This window comes from Diabrotica virgifera, chromosome 3 (assembly GCF_917563875.1).
Source record: "Diabrotica virgifera virgifera chromosome 3, PGI_DIABVI_V3a".
Lineage (NCBI taxonomy): Eukaryota > Metazoa > Arthropoda > Insecta > Coleoptera > Chrysomelidae > Diabrotica > Diabrotica virgifera.
The window spans coordinates 204,874,547-204,899,131 of NC_065445.1; the positions used below are offsets into that span (position 1 = coordinate 204,874,547).

Sequence of the window (24,585 nt, forward strand, 5' to 3'; positions counted from 1 at the left end):
GCGACGCTCATACGCGTGCAACCACGTCACAATAGAAGACGCGTGTAACGGCGGGTTAAGAAAGGACGGAATTTTATTACCTTTGAAATTTATTGCTACCAATTTTCTGTTGACAAATTCTTCTTTTTTGGTTTCAGGGTTTATAATTTTTCCTTTCATTCTTCGCACTTCGGCCACTGGAACTATGGAATTAATTGCTTTTTTTAAGTATTCTTCAGTAAAAAAGGTATCAACGCCGCGTATTATGCCTCGTTTATGCATGAAAAATTTTGGAATATAAACAATCAACTTGTTTTTTGTTTGTATTTCGTGATTAACTAATAAATTAGCGATTTTGTATGTTCTAAAAATTACCTTAGCACATTTTAAACCTACAGAATGAATATCAATAACATCATTTCTAAATTCAATTACTTGTTGTAAATAAAAGCCAATTCTGATAGGAAAAAGACGACCAAGATTCTTATCGGTATGTTCCAAAAATACCTGATACGGACCTGCATCCGTTGGTTGATATTTATTATCAAAGTCATATTTTTCGAAATTTGAGGATACTGTATACATTGAAGAAACATTAATTTGATTATCATTATTATTTATTTGATTATTAGTATTTAAATTAACCGAGGGCCGGCCAGGACCGCCCCCGTTACCTGACATTTTCTGTACAACAAACCTGTCTTCAAAACTCTAGTTGTCCACAAAGTACCACAAAACAGAAACTATTGATAAAACTCTGCACGTGGAAACAAGGCCGGGATGTACCAAAAAACTGCCAAAATTAATAATTCTTTGGGACGAACTCCAAAAAGCGAACACGACTTTGACAGTTATTTTGACGTATGAACAAAAAAGTTATAAACAAAATAAGAGAAAATTTTGTAACAAGTTTCCTTTTGGAGGTTATAACTTTTTTCCGTTCATTTTACAATAAAATGATATAAAATCAATTTTGTAGAGGGTTTTTTAACTAACAATTTCCAGTATAAAGTTGTTCAATATTATTTATTTATCTCGTTTTCACAGCTCATCCGTAAACAATACTTTTTCCAATCGTCTATTGTTCAATTGACGCGTTCACGGGCAAATGCAAGTCTACCTCTTTTGTGAGCAGCAGTAAGTAATGGCCCTGTTGGTGGATTGCAAGCTGTCAAATCTTGTTCTCCTAACCGTAGTTGAATATTAGAGATGCTGTTCAATTGTCCTTGGACTTGTTGAACAAGCCTTTGGAGCATTCTAGCAGTTCCCGACCGGTTTTGCAAGGCAGCAATAGTGAGAACGCAATCTTCTCTGACTGTTGTCTTCCTTTTAGCACCCCTACCGGGTCGTTGTTGGTGAGATCGGGTTTCAAGAAATAGTTGGCAAGTACATAGGCTGTATAATTGAATGGCTTATTGATGATTTATTCTAGTACTAAGAAGTCTTCTTGTTTAAGTCGGTGGATGCACCATTTTCTAGAAAAATCGACTTAATTTTTTTTTCATAAAATCTTTTTTTCAATTTGAAAATGTTTAAAAAAATAAATGTTGTATTTTACAGACTTAAAACAGGAGCAACTTTTAGTACTAGACATAATTTAATAAGGATTCACCTCGGATACTGATTCATATACTAACTCACAGCCTGGACCATCGAAAAAAATGAAAAAATAATAACTATGATTTTCATCTTTTCTCTTACCTTTTTCATTATACAGTGCTTCCATAAAGTAACGCATAAATTCATTATTTCGTAAACCGGTGACTTTAAGGAAAAATCCCGACAAAGGTCGATTTTTATTTCTAATTTCCGATTTTTTGGCATATATATCATATTAGTGACGCCATACATCTGGGCGTGATGACGTAATCGATGATTTTTTTTAAATGAGAATAGGGGTCATGTGATAGCTCATTTGAAAGGGTATTCAATTCTCTATTCCATAATATAAACATTAACATAATTATTTGTACAAGGTGTTCAAAAAAATATTTTATAAATTAAAATAATTGAGAAAAAAAGAAGAATGTATGTAGTTTATCTAATTCAAAATACCTTTTAATGTTGCCAGAAAACAGGAAAAAAAGTTTATTTGACAAATAAATATTGTTTTTCGCTTAAATTCAATGTTAAAGCTGCAACCCAACTGTCTCTTGCCAGTTTGAACACTTCGTTTAAGCGAAAATCAATGTTTATTTGTCAAATAAAATTTTTTTCTGTTTTCTGACAGTAGTAAAACGCATTTTGAATTATAAATTACATACATTCTTCTTTTTGTCTCAATTATTTTAATTAAAAAATATTTTTTTGAACACCCTGTATAAATAATTATGTTAATATTTACATTAGTGTATAGAGAATCCAATTTCCTTTCAAATAAGCTATCACATGAACCCTATTCTCATTTAAAAAAATCATCGATTACGTCATCACGCGTAGACGGATGACGTCACTAGTATGATATATATTCCAAAAAATCGTAATTTAAAAATAAAAATCGAGCTGTTTCGGGATTTTTCCTTAAAGTTATCGGTTTACGAAATATCGAATTTATGCATTACTTATGGACGCACTGTATAATAATAAATACTATTATTTTGTCTAGAAGTTGTCCGTAAATTAGGCCCACTCGTGATACCACATAAAAAAACGCGCCTCCAAACTCTACCTCATGGGTGGTGGGGAAAAGGGTCCAAAATAGTTTAATCACAGCATAGGAATATTAAGATAATAATAAATTGTATGAATAAAAAATTAAGCCTAACGTTTTGTTTTTATTGCATCCCTATTCGCGGTGTGCAAGTACTTGGAAGGGATACGAGAAACGACCGTGCGCGAGTCGCGGAGAAATATTGCAACTATCTTAAATAATTTATATTGTCATTTGAAATTGTCAAATTGACGTATATTTCATACCTTCTGTCATTGAAGCAGAAAAATTATATATTGCTCCAAAATATTGATATGATATGCAATTATTATATAAAGGTAAATTTAATTAATTGTATTTTGCTTGCAGTACTGCATTTTAATAACTAATTTTATTTACTACATACAATTGTTTACGTTATGATAACATAACCTAAATCTTATTTTTCTTCTTATTATTTTTTTGGGCTATGGCCTTGACAATTATCCAGTAACCAGGACTAATATAATTGGACAATATAATTAAAAGTGCGAATAAAGTTGCAGAGCGTAGAAATAGGGGTCGCTTTGCCGAACTTGCACGGTCCCAATAATCATTCGAGAATCTGATCAAGTTTGGAGCGCTGTAAAATCTAGATAAATAAATAAAATTAAAAAACTTTATAGTCACAATAATTGTTCGCTAAAAAACCCTCTACAAACTGATATAATGATATTTTGTTTTAAAATGAACTGAAAAAAAGTTATAACTTCCAAAAGGAAACTTGTTAAAAAATGTTCACCAGTTATTTTTGTTTATATCTTTTTTGTTGGTCACTTGTCGATAAAAACTGATAGAAACAAAAGTCTAGAAAATTTAATTTGATACATTTTATGTGTTATAAAATTTTCTGTAGTGTTGATAGTTTACGAGATACAACGCGAAACCCCTTTGCACCCTTTTCCAAGATGGCGGCCGGAGGACAAGGGTGGCGACCCCAAAAACTTGAACTTTAGCTTGTACTCACCCCCCTTCATATTAAAAAAATAAAATTGACTCCTCTAAAAAATGCAAGGTATGGCCTAAAAAATGTGACATTTCAATGGACTACAGGTGAAATGGGTTAAATTGTCTTAAAATTATCTGAGAAATCTTCGGTCCTCGTTTGTCAGTACAGTTTCTGGAGACCCTGTATATAGTCAATAGTCAATAGTCAAAAATCTATAAAAAGCGATCGAAGTTCAACGTTTTGGTTGATTTTAATACATATATTATACAAACGTTTATAACGTACAAAACAACTTAGTCAAAATCGATATTTTTGTTGACCGTCAAGACCGTTTGAGTTATCAGTACAGAATTAAATTAACATGTAGTCTTGCAGGTAATATCAAATAAGCTAAGAGAGTATTCGAATAGATCGACCAGAAGAAATTCCTGCTTTGAAGATGCTGTCGCTCCAGTTGTCAAAGGTAGGTAATAGAGTACTAGAATATTATTTTAGGTTATTGTATTATAGAGGTTAGATTAGGTTTAGTATGATTGGTCGCTTAAATAACCATCCTTACACACGACCTAACAGGTCCATTGTAACTTATATCACTAGATTAAAATTTTTCTTTTAACTTTAATTTAATTTCTTTAATTTTATACTTTTTTTAGCGATTTTATTTGGTTCGTCCACATAAGTAGGAATAACAATTTTTAATTTTCTTGTTTTTGTAAAGAATATTTTAATTCATTTTCTTTTAAATATTATGGGACACCCCGTATATACGAGTAGGCCAATACCTAATTCAGTGAGTATGTATTAATTTTTATCATTATTTTCAAGTAAAAACCTTAAAGTTTTTTGTATGTAATTACCTGCCTACTCGCCTCATTTTAAAAAGACAATTCGCCAACCAACTCTCTTGGTTAACAGTCACTTACAATCATTCCGAAAAGTGTATAGAAACTCAATATAGTCCTCGCGAGTGATTTATACTTTATACTACTCAGCAATAGCAGTACGAAAAATAGCAGGCCTGCTCCAGCTTGTGCAACGAGAAATGACAAGGTAGGAAATATTTTTATTACAATTTACTTTAAGGTCTGGTTTTTTTACTGTTATTTTTTTTATTCTATTTTAAATTCACCCTATGCTAAACAGTCCACTAATAAAGCTCACTGAGTTAGTAATCTCCTCCAAGATGATTTGTTGATCCGTTACGAGCCTGATAGATCCATTTTCTATATTTTTTTCTTGCATTTTTCATTTTTCTAAGAGGGTAATATAGTCGGGGAAAGTTTCTTTTAAACCTGAATTGTTTGATTTTATTGTCATACTTTGCTAATTTACAAAGATCAGAATCAAATTCAGGTTATTTAACCGCATTTCCTTTGACTTTATTTTTTTGTTATTCTTTAACATAAGGCGATAAAATATTCTTTACAAAATTAAAATCACGTATCAATTAGTAAATTGGTTTTTTGTTTGTGCCGATCGTTAGTGGTAACTATACCTCAGTTAATGTTGTTTTTTAAGTAAAAAAGGAACACATTAATGTAAAAGTAATTATTATTAAATTGTCAACGTCGGCCAATAGACAAATTTTGTTATAATAATTATTATACAGGTTGACTCTATTATAGATGAAACTGTGTGTTTATTTTACACAGTAATTTTTATTTAAAGGGTTTATGTTTTATAATTATTTTTTGTCTATAAATATTCAAATAGCAGAGGACATAGTTTTCTATTTTATTAGCACAAAGTTCGGTTGTATTTTATTAATTTTCGTGTGGTGAACCTATTTTATTTCCTAACGCTAATTTCATATTTTTCTAAATTTATTAATTCTACATTTAAATTTACAAAATGGCAGATAAAATTAAAAAATATCAATCTTTAAGACAAGTTGAAGTGCAACAAATGACTGAAATTCATGCTGTTGCTTTAAAGGTAGCTGCTGACGATAAGAATTTTTACCCGGTTTTGGAAGTTATGTATGAAGGATTGGAAAAAATTCGTGACAATTTTTATGATCTTCATAATAAAATAATTATGTTAGTTTCTGAGCAAGATAATGAGGACGCGCTATTTAAAGTCGAAGATGATTGCCGTAGTAATTTTGACAAATTATATTATAAAATTAAATTAACATACGTGCAAGCCTTTAGAAAATCTTCAACATCAAGTCAGCAAACTACATCAACTTCACAGTCTCAAAATCCTTTACCTATAAATTATTTTAATTTACCGAAACCGGAATTGCCATCTTTCAGTGGAAAAATAACTGAATTTAGAAGTTTTATAGATCAGTTTGATGCTCGCGTTCATACTCTTACTTACTTACAACCAATTGACAAATTTAATTTGTTACTATCGTGTTTAAAGGGTGCAGCGCGCGATGCTGTGGATCATATTGACATCACAGCAAACAATTATCCAATTGCCTATGATCTGCTTTGTGAAAGGTTTAATAATGTTAGGGTAATCGCTGCCAATTTATGGAATAACCTTGAAAGTTCACCACAACTGACTTCAGAAGATCCAAAAGAACTACGCAAGTTGTTAGATACATTTTCGAAAAATGTGGCATCTCTAAATAAGCTAGGACTACCCACAGTACATTGGGATTTTATACTTGTTCAAATGATTTTAAAACGATTAACTGTTTCTTTAGTAACACGTTTTGAGCTTTTTCATAATAATTCAACCATCCCAAGCTATAAAAAACTGATTGATTTTTTAAATCAAAGTTGTCTCGCTTTAGATAATATTGATTTTCACACTAAACCAAAATCTAACTTTTCTAAAAAACCTAATTCTTCCAAATCTACATCATTGCTTGCTCAAACAGAACCTGAACCAAAATGTTCTATCTGTAAAACTAATGATACCCATGCCATTTATAAATGCTCCGTTTTTTTGGCAAAATCTCCTGTAGATCGATTTCAATTAATAAAAAAGAACAAGATGTGTATTAACTGTCTTGGATCACATCGTTCTAGCCTATGCAAATCTACATGGACTTGTCACTCGTGCCATAAAAAACATCATACACTACTTTGCTTCTCCTCTTCTAAGAAAGAAGAGAATGTTCAAGATTCGGCGGCATCCACTTTAAATTCAACGACTGGATCATCCGTTTCTGTGTGTTTTTCTTCCGCTGATAAAAGTACTTTGCTTTCCACTGCATGTATTGAGGTGCTTGATTGTCACGGTAACTACCAACCTGTTAGGTGTCTGTTAGATTCGGGAAGCATGACGTCCTTCATCTGTCAAAAGACCCTTAGGCGTTTAGGTTTACGTCCCATGAAAACTTCAGCTAACATCCAAGGATTAGGTTCTATGCAGTCGAACACTAATTTAGGTGGGGTTACCATTTCTTTTAAACCAGTACGTAAATCTTCTCCTATTTTGACAACCGATGCGTTAGTCTTGACAAAAATATGTGAGGATCAGCCTTTATGTAATTTAGAAGTTAATACTTGGCCCCATATTGCTAATTTAAAGTTAGCAGATGATAACTTCTTTCGTAGAGGATCCATAGACATTCTTTTAGGAGCTGATGTATTCTCTACAATTCTTTTGGATGGACGTATTTACGGCAATCAAGATGAACCTGATGCAATTAATACTATATTTGGCTATGTGCTTATGGGAAAAGTAAATATTTCAAAGGCACCTACTCTTACGTCTTTATTTTGCCAAGTTGAAGATACGGTTTCTTTGGATCAGCAAATAAAGAAATTCTGGGAATTAGAAGCAGTCCCTGAAGTTTTTTGCTTAGCTCCTGATGACGCTAAAGTGGAAAATATGTTTATGAATACTTATACGCGTGAACATTCAGGACGCTTTGTAGTAGATCTACCTTTTAAGGAAGAAAATCCTGTCTTTCCTAATATTAGATCACTTGCTCTTAGTAGGTTTTATTCATTAGAAAGAAGGCTTCAAAAATCTCCTGAACTTTATGACCAATACCGCACCTTTATGAAGGAATTTGTTGAGCTCGGTCACATGGAACCTGTCCCATTGAATAACTTCGATTCACCTTATGTTTACTATTTATCGCATCATTGTGTTTTAAGACCTGAAAGTCTAACAAGTAAATTAAGGGTCGTTTTTAATGGTTCCGGGCATCTTCCAAATCAACCCTCGCTCAATGACAAATTATTCACTGGTCCTAAGCTTCAGACTGACATCTGTACAATTTTGATTAATTTTCGATTGCATGGTTATGTAATTACGGCCGATATTTCTAAAATGTATAGGCAAATTTTAATTAATCCTACTCAAACAGATTATCAAAGAGTACTTTGGCGTTCTAATAATTCTGAACCTGTTCGAGATCTTCGTATCAACAGAGTTGTTTATGGTCTCTCTTGTTCTCCTTATCTTGCTATTAGATGTCTACATCAGTTGGCTAATGATGACGGGGATTCGTTTCCTCTAGCAGCCGAGGCACTTAAAACTGGAACCTACGTTGATGATATCGTTTCTTCCTGTCCTAGTTTCGAAAATGCCTTAGCACTAAGAGACGAACTTATTGCCTTACTTGCCAAAGGAGGTTTTGAGTTGAAAAAATGGTCCAGTAATGTACCCGATTTATTGAAAGGATTAGCTGTATCAGATTTAGCAATAAAACCTCTTACATTTAATGATGATATTTCGTCCAAAACACTTAAAGTATTAGGGTTGGAATGGGACGCTTCTTCGGATACATTTGCTTTTAAAGTTCAAGTTTTAGACTCTTCTTGTACAAAATGTCATCTTTTGTCCAATTTAGCAAAAATATTTGATCCTCTTGGATTTTTATCTCCAATAACATTTCTAATTAAACACCTTATTCAAAGAATATGGACTCAAAAGATTGGTTGGGATGATGCTCCATCAAAAGAAATTATCCGTTTGTGGAAAAAATACATTGATGATGTAGCATATTTGAGTAAATTAAATTTACCTCGTCGTTTATTAATTGACGATATTTTACGCTTAGAAGTTCACTGTTTTGGTGACGCTAGCGAGAAAGGTTACTGCGCTGTCTTGTACTTTCGATGCTTATCACCTTCAGGCCAACCTTTTGTTTCTTTTGTTATAGCTAAATCTAAGGTCGCACCCATTAATAAGGGACTTACTATTCCCAGATTAGAATTGTCTGCTGCGGTTTTAGTGGCTCGACTAGTCTCCTTTGTTTCTTCTGTTATTAAAGATAAAGTAGAAATCAAGGAAATATACTGTTATTCTGATTCTGCTGTTACATTACGTTGGTTACAATCTTCCCCTCATCAGTGGAAAACTTTTGTGAGCAATAGAGTAGCTTTTGTGCAGGATCGAGTAACTTCTTCATGTTGGCACTATGTTCCTTCTGAAGAAAATCCTGCTGACATTGGTTCAAGGGGTTGCTTACCCTCTGAGTTAATTAACTGTTCCAAATGGTGGGTGGGGCCAACCTTCTTACAATCTGATCCGCTAACGTTCTTTGAACTTAATTCAAAGGAGTCTACTAATGTAAATTTGGAAGTGCGGACTGTCGCATTGATTGCTGAAATTCCCAATAATTTTTTAGATATTTTATTGGATCGTCATTCGTCTTTAAATAGGTGTGTTCGATGTTTGTGTTACATTATTCGTTTTTTCCATTATGTAACCAAAAACCGATATGGTAATCTGGAAATAGGTTGTTTAAGTTTATTGGAGCAACATAACTCCTTACTGGTTTTTGTTAAACGAACACAGCAGATCTTTTTTAATACTTTAATAAATTTTATCCAAGATAAACAGCTGCTTCCAAAAAATTTAAGAAAGCTTTCACCTTTTATCGATGCAAAGGGAATTCTACGTGTAGGTAGTCGCCTAGCTAATGCGCCCATTTCGTATGATCGCAAATTTCCGGCATTACTTCCTAACAGTTGTAAATTAACTGATATGATTATTGAATCTACTCATCTGCAATATCTACACGCCGGGCTTCAAACTGTTCAATACCTAATTTCTCAGCGTTTTTGGATTATATCTTCCAAACGAGCCATTGGTAGAGTACTGTCTAAATGTGTTAAATGTTTTAAGGTGAATCCTTTGTCTCCAGTTCCGTTAATGGGAAATCTACCGCTAGCTCGAATATCTCAACTAAAACCTTTCAGTAATGTTGGAGTTGATTTTGCGGGCCCTTTTCCTATAAGAGCTTCCAAACTTCGAAAGTCTCAAACTCTTAAAGCGTATTTGTCGCTTTTTATTTGTTTCTCAACAAAAGCTCTTCATTTAGAGCTCGTATCTGATTTATCCACTGACGCGTTTTTAGCTGCGTTTAAGCGATTTGTCAGTCGTAGAGGCCGATGTCAACATGTTTATAGTGACAATGGCACTAACTTTGTTGGAGCCAGAGCAGAACTTAACAGATTGGCATCACAAGCTGCTTCTCATGAATCTATTCAATGGCATCTCATTCCCCCTTCTTCTCCACACTTTGGAGGTTTATGGCAATCTAATATTAAGACGGTAAAGGGTCATTTAATTCGCACAATTGGAGAACAAGTACTAACTTTTGAAGAGTTATATACTATTTTTTCTCAAATTGAGGCCATCATGAATTCGAGGCCAATATGCCCGTTAAGTTCAGACCCAAACGATCTTAGTGCGTTAACTCCAGGACATTTTTTGACCATGGAGCCTTTGAGTGCTCCGCCCGAAGAAACGTTGCTCGATGTTCCGCACAATCGGTTGAATCGTTGGCAATTATTAAATAAGTTGCACCAACAGATTTGGGAACGGTGGTCTAAGGAGTACCTCCAAACTCTTCATCAAAGGGCTAAATGGAATTCTCCGTCTCCAAACGTCCAACTAGGTACCTTAGTGGTAATCCGCCAAAATAATATTCCCCCGCTACAATGGCCTTTGGGCCGTATAATTGAGGTTCATCCTGGATCTGATGGTATAGTTAGAGTGGCCACTGTGAAAACTAATAGTGGTATATATAAACGCTCTATAGTAAAATTATGTCCTTTGCCTTTTGAGCCGTAACAATACTGCGTATTGTGGTGGGCGGTTGTGGTTCGTCCACATAAGTAGGAATAACAATTTTTAATTTTCTTGTTTTTGTAAAGAATATTTTAATTCATTTTCTTTTCAATATTATGGGACACCCCGTATATACGAGTAGGCCAATACCTAATTCAGTGAGTATGTATTAATTTTTATCATTATTTTCAAGTAAAAACCTTAAAGTTTTTTGTATGTAATTACCTGCCTACTCGCCTCATTTTAAAAAGACAATTCGCCAACCAACTCTCTTGGTTAACAGTCACTTACAATCATTCCGAAAAGTGTATAGAAACTCAATATAGTCCTCGCGAGTGATTTATACTTTATACTACTCAGCAATAGCAGTACGAAAAATAGCAGGCCTGCTCCAGCTTGTGCAACGAGAAATGACAAGGTAGGAAATATTTTTATTACAATTTACTTTAAGGTCTGGTTTTTTTACTGTTATTTTTTTTATTCTATTTTAAATTCACCCTATGCTAAACAGTCCACTAATAAAGCTCACTGAGTTAGTAATCTCCTCCAAGATGATTTATTATTTTTGGTTGCACTTTTGAAAAGTCTCAGTAGACCTGGGTCCCTGGTACCAAAAAAAAGTTGATTAATAGCAAGCTGAAAATTTATTAATAGGTTAACGTTGTCTAGTTGGATAAACTTTAATGTATGGGAACACTGGAGCAGGAGAAGTTTTAATTTTGGAACAGGTTAAAAACTTGGAACGCCAGACTACGAAAACGTTCCATGTATTTTGTCTGACAGAATTTCCAATTGATTTTTTACCATTTCATTAAACTCTAATGCAAAAATCAGACTGGTTTTTATCACCAACTTGGCAGTTTAATGAGTGGAACACGAAGATTATGTCAAATGCAAGGAATCGTGTTGGTTAGTAATAGCAGTCTGATTTTTGCATGAGTGTTTAATGAAAGGGTAAATTGGATGTTCTGTCCGACAAAATACATGGGACGTTGTCGTAATCTGACGTTCCAAATTTTTAAACTGTTTCATCAGAGGCGTGCAGTCCATGGAAGCGGAGGAAGCACCGCTTCCCTATACTTCGATATAAGAAAATATATTATTAATTAATATTTGATAATCAAACATTTTTCCCTATTTAATCCAAGTAACCTACATATTACCTAGGTAATACGCATTGAAAAACATTAAAAATTAATCGCGTACGAACGAACTCAATATGCACACAATTCTGCTATTATTATTCGGTCTACTCCTGACAGAAGCGCATCTCAAAATCGCCGCTTGTCATGCAGTTTGTTGTCCCGTTTAAAAATTGGTCAGGGTTCAATGACCGCACCCACTAGTCGCGCGAATTTTGGTATCCTGGAAGCGTTAGTCCTAGCGCCTTCCAAAAGTGGGATGCTCCGACCGTTACTGCTGCTAAGGGGTGCTTAGGTACATACATTCGCTTAAAGAATATTTCGATTTAAATTTTTTGCAGAGATTTTTCCTTTTACTGATCTTTTATTTGACATTTTACAGATGAAGTCAAATGACATTGCATTTTGTATAAGACAAATTGATGACTTTATTAATACGATAATTAAAAAACGAGAGCAGTTTAAAAATATTTGGGATGAAAATGAAAATATGGGGTTTGAACATGAATGAAAAATAATGAAGATTGAAAATGTCGGCAACAGAGAGACCTTTTGATAATATTCTACAACAAATGAATTCTAGCTTTCAAAATTTTAACGATTTAAAATTTGTAGAATTATATATAATCTTAATATGTATTTCTACTTATAATTCATCAAAATTTCCCACAAAGGAATTTATTTACTACGATTAAATAATGAACATTTTTTGATATTCCAGCATTGCATTCTCAGTTAAGTGTCGTTTATGAAACAACTGACATTAGTAATAAAGAAATACCCAGAAATCTGGGTATTTCTTTATAACCACTGGTTTAAACAAGTCCCTGTGTAAAGTGGTCAAGTTGTGTGAATTAGTATTAACTATCCCAGCCACAAGTGCATCAGTTGAACGAAGCTTTTCAGTATTAAAATGCATTAAAAGTTTCAAATTAAGAGTTTGAAAGAAATTCAACAAGCGAAGACAGACTTTGAAAGTTAGCCCTATTATCCATTGGAAAAGACTGCATTTAACAATTATCAGAAGTTGATAGGAGAATAGACCTCAAGTATAAATAAGGGTCCAATTTGTTGAAAGTTGTGTGTTGTGAAAAATGCCTCGGAATATAAAATTTATTTTAAATAGAACTCTTCATTAGGAAACCAAGTCCGGCGCGAGGACTCAAGGCCCGAGCTGGCAATACAGATCAATGATAGGTCACTAGTCACTAGAAATAGCGAGAATAGACTGTCACGCATTGATCGGGGTAGGATTTAGTGTGTGAATCCTTGTACCCAGGACGTCTCACATAAGCACTTTGCTGATAGAGAGCCCCTATAGCGCATCAGAATGTTATCAGGTGGGAAGTAGCTCGACCCTCAACCCTGAAGAGAATATTTGTATATCCTTATTGAATCGCTTCCCCTTTCAAAAAAGTCACCGCATGCCACTGTGTTTCACAATTAAAACTTCCACTGTTCCAGTGTTCCCGTACATTAAAGTTTGTCCGACTAGACATCGTTAAGCTATTAACAAAGTTTCAGCTTGCTATTTACCAACTTTTTTTTTGGTACGCGGGATCCAGGCCTGTAGGGCTTGAGTTGATAATGCTCAAATATATTGAGCCTTATTCTATTACACCCTGAGAGTTAAACTGAAAGTGTTCCTATATCGCGTTTTCAGCATGACAAAATCTGCAATCTGCACTTTCTATCAGGCCACTTTTATCCATGACATTTTATTCATTGAGGCAACAATATTGTTAGGAGACCTACGTTAATCCGTATATTATGTCTATTGATCTTTGGATTACTTTTTCGAAAGTTCATATATAAAAGCTTTCAAATATTTATGGCCCACTTGCTAGTACCAATGGTTACCTTTCACCCGCCTTACCTAGTCCAATATTGTTATTTTAGCTGTGCTTATTGTTGTGTCAACGGAAGCTTCCGGTATTATGAATTTTTCGTTTTTCTTTCCCCTGGCAAGTAGGTCCGCTTTTCTTGCCGTTCAATATCAGTATATTCTGCTACAAAGAATAAACTTAATTTGTTACGCTTTCTGATCCCAATCAGATTTTGAAGACAGTTCAAAACTAACTTGGAGTCAATACAATTCTTAAGTATGTCATCTCAAGTAGTATATGGAAACGCATGTTTTGCGTATCCAACAGTCAACGAATGATGTCAAAAACGAGTGGAAGAGAGGAGATGAGTTATAATCTGCTACCAGGTGCATTGAATAATGCATCAACAGATAGGAATGTGGCATGTATGGAAGACATGAAAACCTGCGAATAAGAAATAATGCCAAAAGAATGGACTGGCTGTATTATCGTGCAAATAGATAAAAAGGTAGAAAGGATACATGTAACAACTACAAGGGAATTTCACTAATCAGTACTATACAGGGTGTTTCATTAATAATTTTCCATATAGTAACTGGGGAAACCTTAGCATAAAATACGAAGAATTAACCTAAAACACTTAAATAAAACGTGGTTCCTTACTGAGTTACAGGGTGTTTTATCTAAAAATTTATAAACTATTTTTGCTCAGCATTTTAAAACTATTCGACGTACCCTTTTCATACTTGGCAGTAAGTATAGGTACTTTAGAAACTACTAAATTATGTTAAACCAACGTTTCTGTCTATTACCAGAGGCGTACGACGGGCGCAAGTGAATGGTTGACCCTTTCCAAATTCTACGTCACTGGCGGAATTGCTATTTTAGTTCAATTTTTGGATTCTCCAATACTTTCTATGAAAATAATATACTCTTCATTCGTAACGACAAAGTCATTAGTTTTTGAGATCTTTGAAATTAAAAATGAAACGACACGCTTATTTTGAATAATGTATTGTGTCGCTTCATTTTAAATTTCAAATATCTCGAAAACTAATCATTTTATCGTTACGAATGAAGAGTATATTTTTTACATAAGAAGTATTGAAAAAACAAAAAATTACACTAAAATAGCAATTTAGTCAGTGGCGTAGAATTTGGGAAGGGTCAACCAACCACTATCCCCTGTCGTACGCCTCTGGTAGTAGCTAGAAACGTTTATTTATGTTAATTTAGTAGGGTGTATACTAGTCGCACTTTCTGCTAAGTATGAAAAGGGTACGTCGAATAGTTTTAAAATACTTAGAAAAAATAGTTTTTAAATTTTTAGATAAAACACTCTGTAACTCAGTAAGGAACCACATTTTATTTAAGTGTTTTAGGTTAAATCTTCGTATTTTGTGCTAAGGTTACTATATGGACATTTATTAATGAAACACCCTGTATATAAGATATTGGCTTCAGTGGTACTTAAGCGATTACTGCCATATATAGAGGAAATTATTGGCGATTATCAGTGTGGCTTCAGGCCTGGAAGATCAACAATCAACCAAATATTTACTATCAGATAAATGCTAGCAAAGTATTGAGAGTATAATAAAGACGTAGGCAGATCTTCATAGACTTCAAAGAAGCATAATATGATTCCATAGATCGCTCAAAACTGTGGAGTGTAATGGTGGAGCTAGGCGTACCAAAGAAAGTGACCATGGTTACGCGAATGTTTATAAATAATTCCTTTGTAAAAATTAGAAAATTAGGCAAAACTTCAAACGCGTTTGGCGTAAACACCGGACTCAGATAGGGAGACCCGCTCTCCCCATTACTATTTAATCTAGCAATAATTACAAAAATACAGACATAACGACCAAAGGAACAAAGATTGTTCTCGCAATTTCAGATGACGTAGATGCGGTAGCACAGACACCACTGGAAGTTAAGGATATAATTTCGAACTTTAAAGAAACAACACTAAACTTATAGAAGGAGAGGCAGCGCCGAAAAATCACTCTGAATTTACTAAAGCTAGTTTTTTCACAGTTAATTACCGTGATTGTGTAGAGGTAGAGAAACATACTGCGCTCGGTCAAGCGAAACGTAGAACAGGTGGTACTGACAGCTTGTCAAATTTGCTTACCTGCGGAGGTAATTAAATCGATTTACTAAGGCTGAAAATCAGTACACACATTCTAAAATGTACAGGGTTATTCACTAAATTTTGACCCCCCTCTAAACTGCTTTATTTACAAAATTAGAAAAAAATGTAAAATACAAAAGGTATTCGATTTTTTAATTAAAATTTTTTGACATATATATATATATATATATATATATATATATATAATATATGTTTAAAAACATAAGATGTAGATCTTTGAAACACACTCAGTGATCAAAAAATTTCCCAGCCCGAAATGGTGGATGTCTGAATTGTTCGTAAGGGGATTTTTCCACATTCTCTATTTCATCTGTTTTATATATATATATATATATATATCGTACTAGTGACGTCATCCATCTGGGCGTGATGACGTAACCGACTATTTTTTTTAAATGAGAATAGGGGTCGTGTGCTAGCTCATTTGAAAGGCTATTCAATTCTCTATGCCGTAATATAAACATTAAGATCATTATTTATACAGGTTGTCCAAAAATATTTTTGAATTAATAATTAAACAATTAATTTAATTCAAAAAAAAAATTTTGGACACCCTGTATAAACAATCATGATAATGTTTATAGTACTGAATAGGGAATTGAATAATATTTCAAATGAGCTAGCACACGACCCCTATTCTCATTTAAAAAAAATAGTCGATTACGTCACCACCCCCAGATGTTTGACGTCACTAGTACGATATATATTATGTCAAAAAATCATAATTAGAAAATCTAATATCTTTTGTATTTTACATTTTTTTTTAATTCTGTAAATAAAGCAGTTTAGAGGGATTACAAATATAGTGAATAACCCTGTACATTCATTGGGGCCGACCGACCAGCTCTGTCCCATCATACAGCTGACCGACTATAATAACTTTTATTTATATTCAATTTAGAATGTGTGTACTAATTTTCTGCCTTAGTAAATGGATTTAATTATCTCCGCAGGTAAGCAACTTTGACAAGCTGTCAGTACTACCTGTTCTACGTTTCGCTTGACTGACCGCAATATGTTTCTCTACACAATCACAGTAATCAACTGTGAAATAACTAGCTTTAGTAAATTCAGAGAAATTTTTCAGGGCTGCCTCTTGGACTATTAGGCCTGAAAATAAAGTAAGAAAAACAAATATATATGGTCGTATCAAGAGAGTTAAGACAGAGAATAAGACGAAACATTGCCATATACGATCATAATTTTCAGGTCGTTAAAGAATTCGAATAAATAGGGACCACAATTACCAGTGACAACACAGGGGAACGGAAGGTTTAAATACGAATACTGGAGGGGAATAAATCTTTCGTTGTCATTCAACATCTAATGAGGTCAAAGTTTCTCTCAAGACGTGCCAAAATCCAAATGTACAACACCATAATACTACCAGCACTGACATATGGAAATTGAGAAATAAATAAATCAATAAACTATTAGTATGGGAACGAAAAATCCTGCGGGTTATATATGGTCCTTGCAGGGACTGAGTGACAAATGAATGGAGGAGCCGATACAACAATGAATTAGAGACTCTCTGTAGACAGGGAAACATCGTGAGATACATAAAAGCCAATAGACTAAGATGGGAAGGCCACGTGGTACGGAATGATGACGACAGACTGATCAGCAATGTGTTTTGGGAAAAAGCAGACGGTAGAAGACCGGCAAGACGACCTAGAAAAAGGTGGAAAGATGCAGTCAGAGAAGAGCTGGAGAAGATGGAAGTGAGATCATGGAAAATAGTAGCACAGTATCAGAACCAATGGAAGGCAATACTGCCGTGCTTAGCCAAAACGCCGTATCCACAGAGACTAGAGATACACCAGTTAATAGGGAAAAAAATCATCGATTTCACGTAAAAATGTTAAGCAGGGTTTTGAAGGTTTTAAGCGATAGATGAGATATAAATGATGATAATTCCGTGAAGACGTACAGCTAATTTTTCTTCTTCTTTTTTTAAAACAGTTATAAAGAATGAAAAACTAAGTTTTTTTACTATAAAACGTTTCTTATCCATTTTAGAGGAAAATGTTTCAAATAAATATTGTAGACCTTAAAAAGTTCTTCAATTTGGTGTGACACATATTGCAATATATAAACAATTGACCGAGATAATTGTAAAAAGCTCTCATTTTTGCACTAATTTTTAAATATTAATAACTGTATTTTTTGCACAACGATATTTAATTTAACTACTTTAAATTATGCCAATTAATGGGTTATTTTAGTGAGCTAAATTTCAACCAGATCGACCAAATAGTTTATAAGTTATTCAATTTGTTTATCCCAGACAGCAATTGTTTAAACAACTGTTCTTGCCCTAACAGTGACTCTAGAGATATTTTACAAATCGCAATCGATTATTTGAGACTTTAGTTTTAAGATGTATTGAAAATGTTTTAAGATTTTTATCAAAATTGTTGTTAAAAAAACCGCCTGAAAAAGACCCTACTTTTTAGGTTATAAACAATTAGAATAACTTTGACAATTTTTACGTTACACGCTCGTATGTAGGCTCACTGAAAAGCTGGTGAAAATATACACATTAAAATATTAAAGTGGATTTTATATGACTAATAGAAATCGAGTTAGAATTTTTCTTTTCAATAAATCATATTTCCATTTTTTATAAACATTAAGAGCTGAAAATTGAATAAGTTGTTTAAGAAAGTCTATATTTTACGATCCAGTTTATAGATTGCATATGCAGTAAAAAAAATAAAAAGTCATAACTCATTAAACTGATGGTACTCGTGAAACACCGCCAACAAATGTGAAGGTGAGAATAGCTTCGTTTTATTTTTTAGAATGGAATCCCAATTTGAAACATGTTGAAAAAATTTGCAGTTTAATTGCTATTACTTGCTTTAATTTTACAATAATTTCTCGTAAGAATTACTTATATTTTACTAATTAAAGAATATTATTTATATAAATATACAATAATAATTAGCTCAGGCCCAGAAAATAAATTGGTTGAAAACACGATCTTATCCATAAAACAAAAAATATTTTTAGCAGTTAGTAAAAATAAAAAGCAATTGATTCAACTTTTATGTGCAGAGCTCAACAAATCTGGGTACCGAACTAAAGTAGCAGATGAAGATGCAGACATATTAATAGTGCAGACAGCTCTTCACGAACATACATATGAAACTAACAAGACCATTGTAATAATTGGTAATGATACTGATATACTCATAATATTGACGCAACTCTCTGCTCCGGACAATAACATATATTTTGAAAAAAAAGGCGCAAAAGGAAAATCTATCTATTATAGTAGTAATAGTTTTAAACATTCTCATCTAAGAAAATACGTTGGGTTCTTATATATTTTTACTGAGTGTGATACAACTTCCTCTTTTTTAATCAAGGAAAATTCAAATTATTAACTGCATCGTCAGAAATTGTAGATCTGATAAATATTTTTTATGACGAGAATGCTAACAAGGAGGACATCATGAAAAACGGATGTGATATCATTGTTGCTTTGTATTCTGCTGCAATTGATGTTACATATAAAAAAAATAATAACATATTGGCATTAAATTAGTTACGTTTTTTACAATTTATAAGAAATACAAGGAAAAAATCTTTTAAATTGGAAAATTTGCCCCCAACAGAAGGTGCAGGTTATCAGCATGTACTTCGCGTTTAACACTGGTTAGGTAAAAAACTGGATGCTACCCAGTATGGATGGAAAAAAACTGATACGGGTTTTGAACCTATTTACACCTTAGATTGTTTGATACCTAAAGAGATATTAAAACAAATTACATGTAAATGTTCAACGGGTTGCAAAAGTACAAGATGTGGCTGTAAAAAATATGGTATAAACTGTACGGATCTTTTTACAAACTGTGCAGTGGAAGAAGAGGAGAAAAAATGTTGTAATCGCGCTGCAGTGGTTCTTGACGATGTCGAGTCAGACTTTGTAGAGGATAAACTGTATCTTGCCGAGAAGCGATTTAGAAGTTATAGACGTTCACTAGAATAATCAAATTAAAATTCATAAACAATGTTTTACTTTTTTATTTTTATAATTAATTATATGAATTTATTAAAATATATATATTACTATCAAAACAAATATACGAATTTTATTCTAATTATTGAACTTAACATACATCATTAAATAATAGTGCAAACATATTACATATTTATACTTATGAGATGCCTATCTAAACAAATATTAATAGCTTCATTAAATTAAATAACATTTCATAACAATTCAAAAACAAAATAAAACAAAAATTAGTTTTTTAAAAACTATTAAGGACTTTTAAATACTTTTTAATTATTTCAAATAAAAAAAATAATGTATTGTACTAATTTATAATTATTTTATATTTATATAAAAAATATACTTTAATTAATAATTTAAATAATTTTTAAGGAATACTTGTAGAGTTCAATAACTTTTATAATAAAATTCAATTAATTGATTTTCATGGGATTTTCCAATTGTGCAAGGTGAAATTTACACAATTTTTAGTATTTTCTTGAGCTACTCCAGTTAAAAAAGAAGGTTGTGCATGCTATGGAAGGTGATAATATATTGCAGTTTTTTCCCAAAAAAGGAAGCGAAGCTTGAACAATTCCCACCTTCACTTTCGTTGGAGGTGTTTCACGAGTACCATCAGTTTAACAGGTCATAAGTTTTTATTATTTCACTGCATATGCAATCTATAAACTGGATCGTAAAATATAGATGTTTATAAACAATGCAAAATTTGATTTATAAAAAAAATACTAACTTGATTCCTATTTGTCATATAAAATTATTTTTTCTTTTTTAATATGTATTTTTTCACCAGCTTTTCAGTGAGCCTGCATGCAAGCGTGTGACATAAAAACTGTCAAAGTTATTCAAATTGTTTATAACCTAGAAAGTAGGGTCTTTTTCAAACGAGTTTTTTAATAACAATTTTAATAAAATGTTAATTTTTTCTTAATGCATCTTAAAAGTAGACTCTCGGATAATTGATTGCGATTTGCTAAATATCTCTAGATTCACTGTTAGGGCAAGAACAGTTGTATAAACAATTGCTCTCTGGGATAAACAAATTGAATAACTTATAAACTATTTGGTCAATCTGGTTGAAATTTAGTGCACTTAAAGAAACCATTAAATGGCATAATTTAAAGTAGTTAAATTATATATCATTATGTAAAAAGTAAAGTTATTAATATTTAAAAATTAGTGCAAAAATGAGAGTTGTTTGCAATTATCTAGGTCAATTGTTTATGTATATTAATATGAGTACTATCAAATTCAAGAACTTTTTAAGATCTACAACACTTATTTAAAACATTTTTCTCTAAAATTTACAAGAAACGTTTTATAGTCAAAAAACTGAGTTTGTCATTCTTTGTACCTGTTTAAAAAAAAGAAGAAGAAAAATTAGCTGTACGTCTTCACGGAATTATCATCATTTATCTCTTATCTACCGTTTAGCACCTTCAAAACCCTGCTTAACATTTTTTCATGTTTTTTTCCCTATTAACTGGGGTAAGACATCACATTTGAGTAAAATCGATTTTTGTTCGAAGTATTCGTATACATTTACACAGGATACGGCATAAGATGCGGTGTGTTTAATGTGTTTTGGCTTAACTTACGTCATTTTTAGTAAGGAAATCAATTAAATATGCACATTTGGGTTAGAAAAAAGTAAAAATTTAATGTTTTCAGATTTTTGCAGATACGCCGTTTTCGCTAAGCACGGCAGAATAGGAAACGCGACAAAGACTCACAAAGTATGTATGTATGAAAGACGGGACAATCTTCGAAATTATAGATCAAATAGAGCAATTCCAGAAAATATTAGTATATGAGTAGGTATAGGATCTGTTCGTAATATCGTACACAAACTGGGTTATACACAAACTGGGTCACAGCAAAGTTAGAATAGAATATAATAGAATAGAATAGAATAGAATAGAATAGAATAGAATAGAAATATGCTTTATTGTCATTGAAAGTTATACAAATTTTATGAACAAAGCTTAATATAAAGTCAGAAAAAATAAATAAATAATAACAATAACAATAACAAATACAATTTTCTGAAATTTGATAAATCGTCAATATAAAAAAAATAAAAAAATACAAAATATAAGTTAATGAAGTAAAGAAAAAAAAACAAAATCGATATATTGCAACAATTAATAGAAGTTGCAAAGTGAACATACAACAAAGTAAACTATAGACTCAGGAACTAGTAAGTTTAAGCTGCTGCATGTGACACCCAAATATAGATAAGTTTGGTTACTTGTACCTTACTGTAATTTCTTAGTTAGTCATTAAGAAATTTTTCTACTGAATAATAATATGGTCTTTTAGATAGATGAACTTTTGCCATTTTACGGAACTTAAGGAAAGATGTTGCAGATTTGAGTTGTAAAGGAAGATGCTTGTATAGCTTTTTTGCAGAATATAATATATATTTCTTTACTAACTCAGAAAACGGGATCGGTAAATAGACATCAAAAGTTGAATTTCTGGTGGAGTAGTCATGATGAGGCCTTGCTGGAAGACATGCATGTGTTTACGAATTAAGCAAACAGTTTCTAAAATATATAAAGATGGAAAGGTTAAAATTCCGTGATCTTTGAAGTAACTTCTTCAATTTGTTGTTCTTCTGAGGCCAAACAGATACCGTATTGCTCTTTTTTTGTAATTTAAAAATAACACGTAATTGGGCAGCTATACTAGAACCCCAAAAAGAAAGACCATATCGAAGATGAGACTCGAACAAGGAAAAATATGTTAGTTTAGAAGATGCTTAATTGAGCTATTTCGAAGCAGATCCTATAGCATAGCAGGCTGAGGCGAGTTCCTTACTTAACAAATCGATATGAAAGGACCATTTGAGTTTGCTGTCTAAAAAAATACCAAGAAATTTTACAGAATCAACGGTAGAGATCTGGCTGTTATTAGCAAGTAGGGGTTGAAGAGCACTTTTATGGGATAATGCTACTGTCTTATCAACGTTAAAAGAGAGTAAATTATAGTCAGACCAGATTTTTCTCGTAAGCAAATCAGAAGTTATAGTTGCATGAAGAGATGCAATAGTTGAGTTGCTCCAAGTGATACTGTTATCATCAGCAAAAAGAAAATTTTTCCATCGATTTTTAAATTAGTGATGTCATTTATAAATATAAGGAACAGTAGAGGACCCAATACTAAACCTTGTAGTATTCCACATACAATGTTTTTGAGACTAGAGTCAGTATCATTTGCTCTAACTAGTTGTTTCCTATTATTCAAGTAAGATTGGAACCAATTCGAAAAAATACCTCGAATTCCATAGAAATTTAGTTTTTTAATCAAAATGTAATTTACACAATCGAAAGCTTTGGCATAGTCACAGAAAACAGTGACAGTATGAAGATTATTGTTTAGTGCTTGGTAAACCTCATAAAGCACAGAAAACATGGCATCAGTGGTACATTTATTAGTTAAAAAGCCGAACTGCTTTTGGGATAACATGTTGCTATCAATAAGAAAGGACATAAGTCGGGTTTTTATGAGTCTCTCAATAATTTTGGAGAGTACCGGTAGTAAGGCAATAGGTCTATAGTTGCAAGCATTATATTTTTCACCACCCTTATGAAGAGGAATAATAATGGCTATCTTTAGGCACTCTGGGAATTTGCCTCTTTCAAAGGAATCATTAAGTATTAGTGAGACGAGATTTCCAACACATTTTCTATGAGATTTGAGAAGATTTTATGGATAGTCCATCAGTACTACGGGATGATTTGCTTTTGATACTATTGATCTGATCGTTTGGATCAGTTCAGATTTATCGATTGGTCTTTTAAAGATGAATTCGAGAACACTCCTGAATTAGGGAGATAGGAAATGGGATCTTTTTGCGGAAAAATAGTAGAAGATATATTTTAACTCACATTAACGAAGTATTCCTTTAGATTTTCAGGGTCTGGAAGGGCAAATGTTTGAACTGCATGAATTCTATTTCGAAGATCGTTTTGCGCAACGGGTTCCTCGCCTTTTGTCAAAGGACCAAAAGATTGCATATAATATGCAAAATAAAACGGATACAGGCAACCCGGTAATGAGTTTCTTTCATCAATAATTTCTGGAGACAAATCTATGCGAATTATTATCTTATATTATGTTCCCAAAAAGTGAAATAAAATCTACAACGAAATATATGGAGAATATTAGAGTATCCACCCTACAGCCTCTATTTATCTCCTTGCTAATTTCACATCTTTGGGCTACTCCTCGTGGGTCTGAGGACTATCTTAACGGGGTTAATTTATTATCTCTTTAATTTATTTATCCGGTCCATAAGTGAAAAGTTTGATTTTCCACCATCTTCCCATGTGCCACTGAAAAGTGAGAGAGTAGTGCTCTTACTTTTTCTTTTAGATTCTGCGATTTAAGTTACTAGTATGGTATAACTAGACCCAAACCCAGACATCCAAAGTGAAAGTTATCCCCCAACACCAAATGAAGAGTACAGGGGAAAAACAAGGAATATTACATTTTATACATATTGAGATAAACACCAATAAAGGTTTAATTCTCATGATACCTAAAAACTACTTAGGAGTTTCTTAGCAGAATTCTAGCAATTCTTATTCTATAATCTAAATATAATATGAATCTATATTAACTTATTAATTTAATAATGCTCCAAAAAACTGCTAACATTCCTTATTTTTGCAGAATTGTAGCAATTCTTATTCTATAATCTAAATATAATATGAATCTATATTAACTTATTAATTTAATAATGCACCAAAAAACTGCTAACATTCCTTATTTTTGTCCAGTGGCGTGCATACAATTCTGGTCCTTCGACTGGATA

General features: G+C 32.6%; 1 protein-coding gene across 2 annotated transcripts in view; it reads left to right on the forward strand.

Moving 5' to 3' along the window:
- Nucleotides 1-24,585, forward strand: part of LOC126882331 (cytochrome P450 4C1-like) — a 214,924-nt gene that overhangs the window by 88,868 nt on the left and 101,471 nt on the right. For both annotated transcript variants that reach the window (XM_050647206.1, XM_050647207.1), the window contains one exon: nucleotides 3,993-4,080. In XM_050647206.1, coding sequence (XP_050503163.1) covers nucleotides 3,993-4,080 — 88 coding nt within the window. The remainder of the gene's footprint in view (nucleotides 1-3,992; nucleotides 4,081-24,585) is intronic.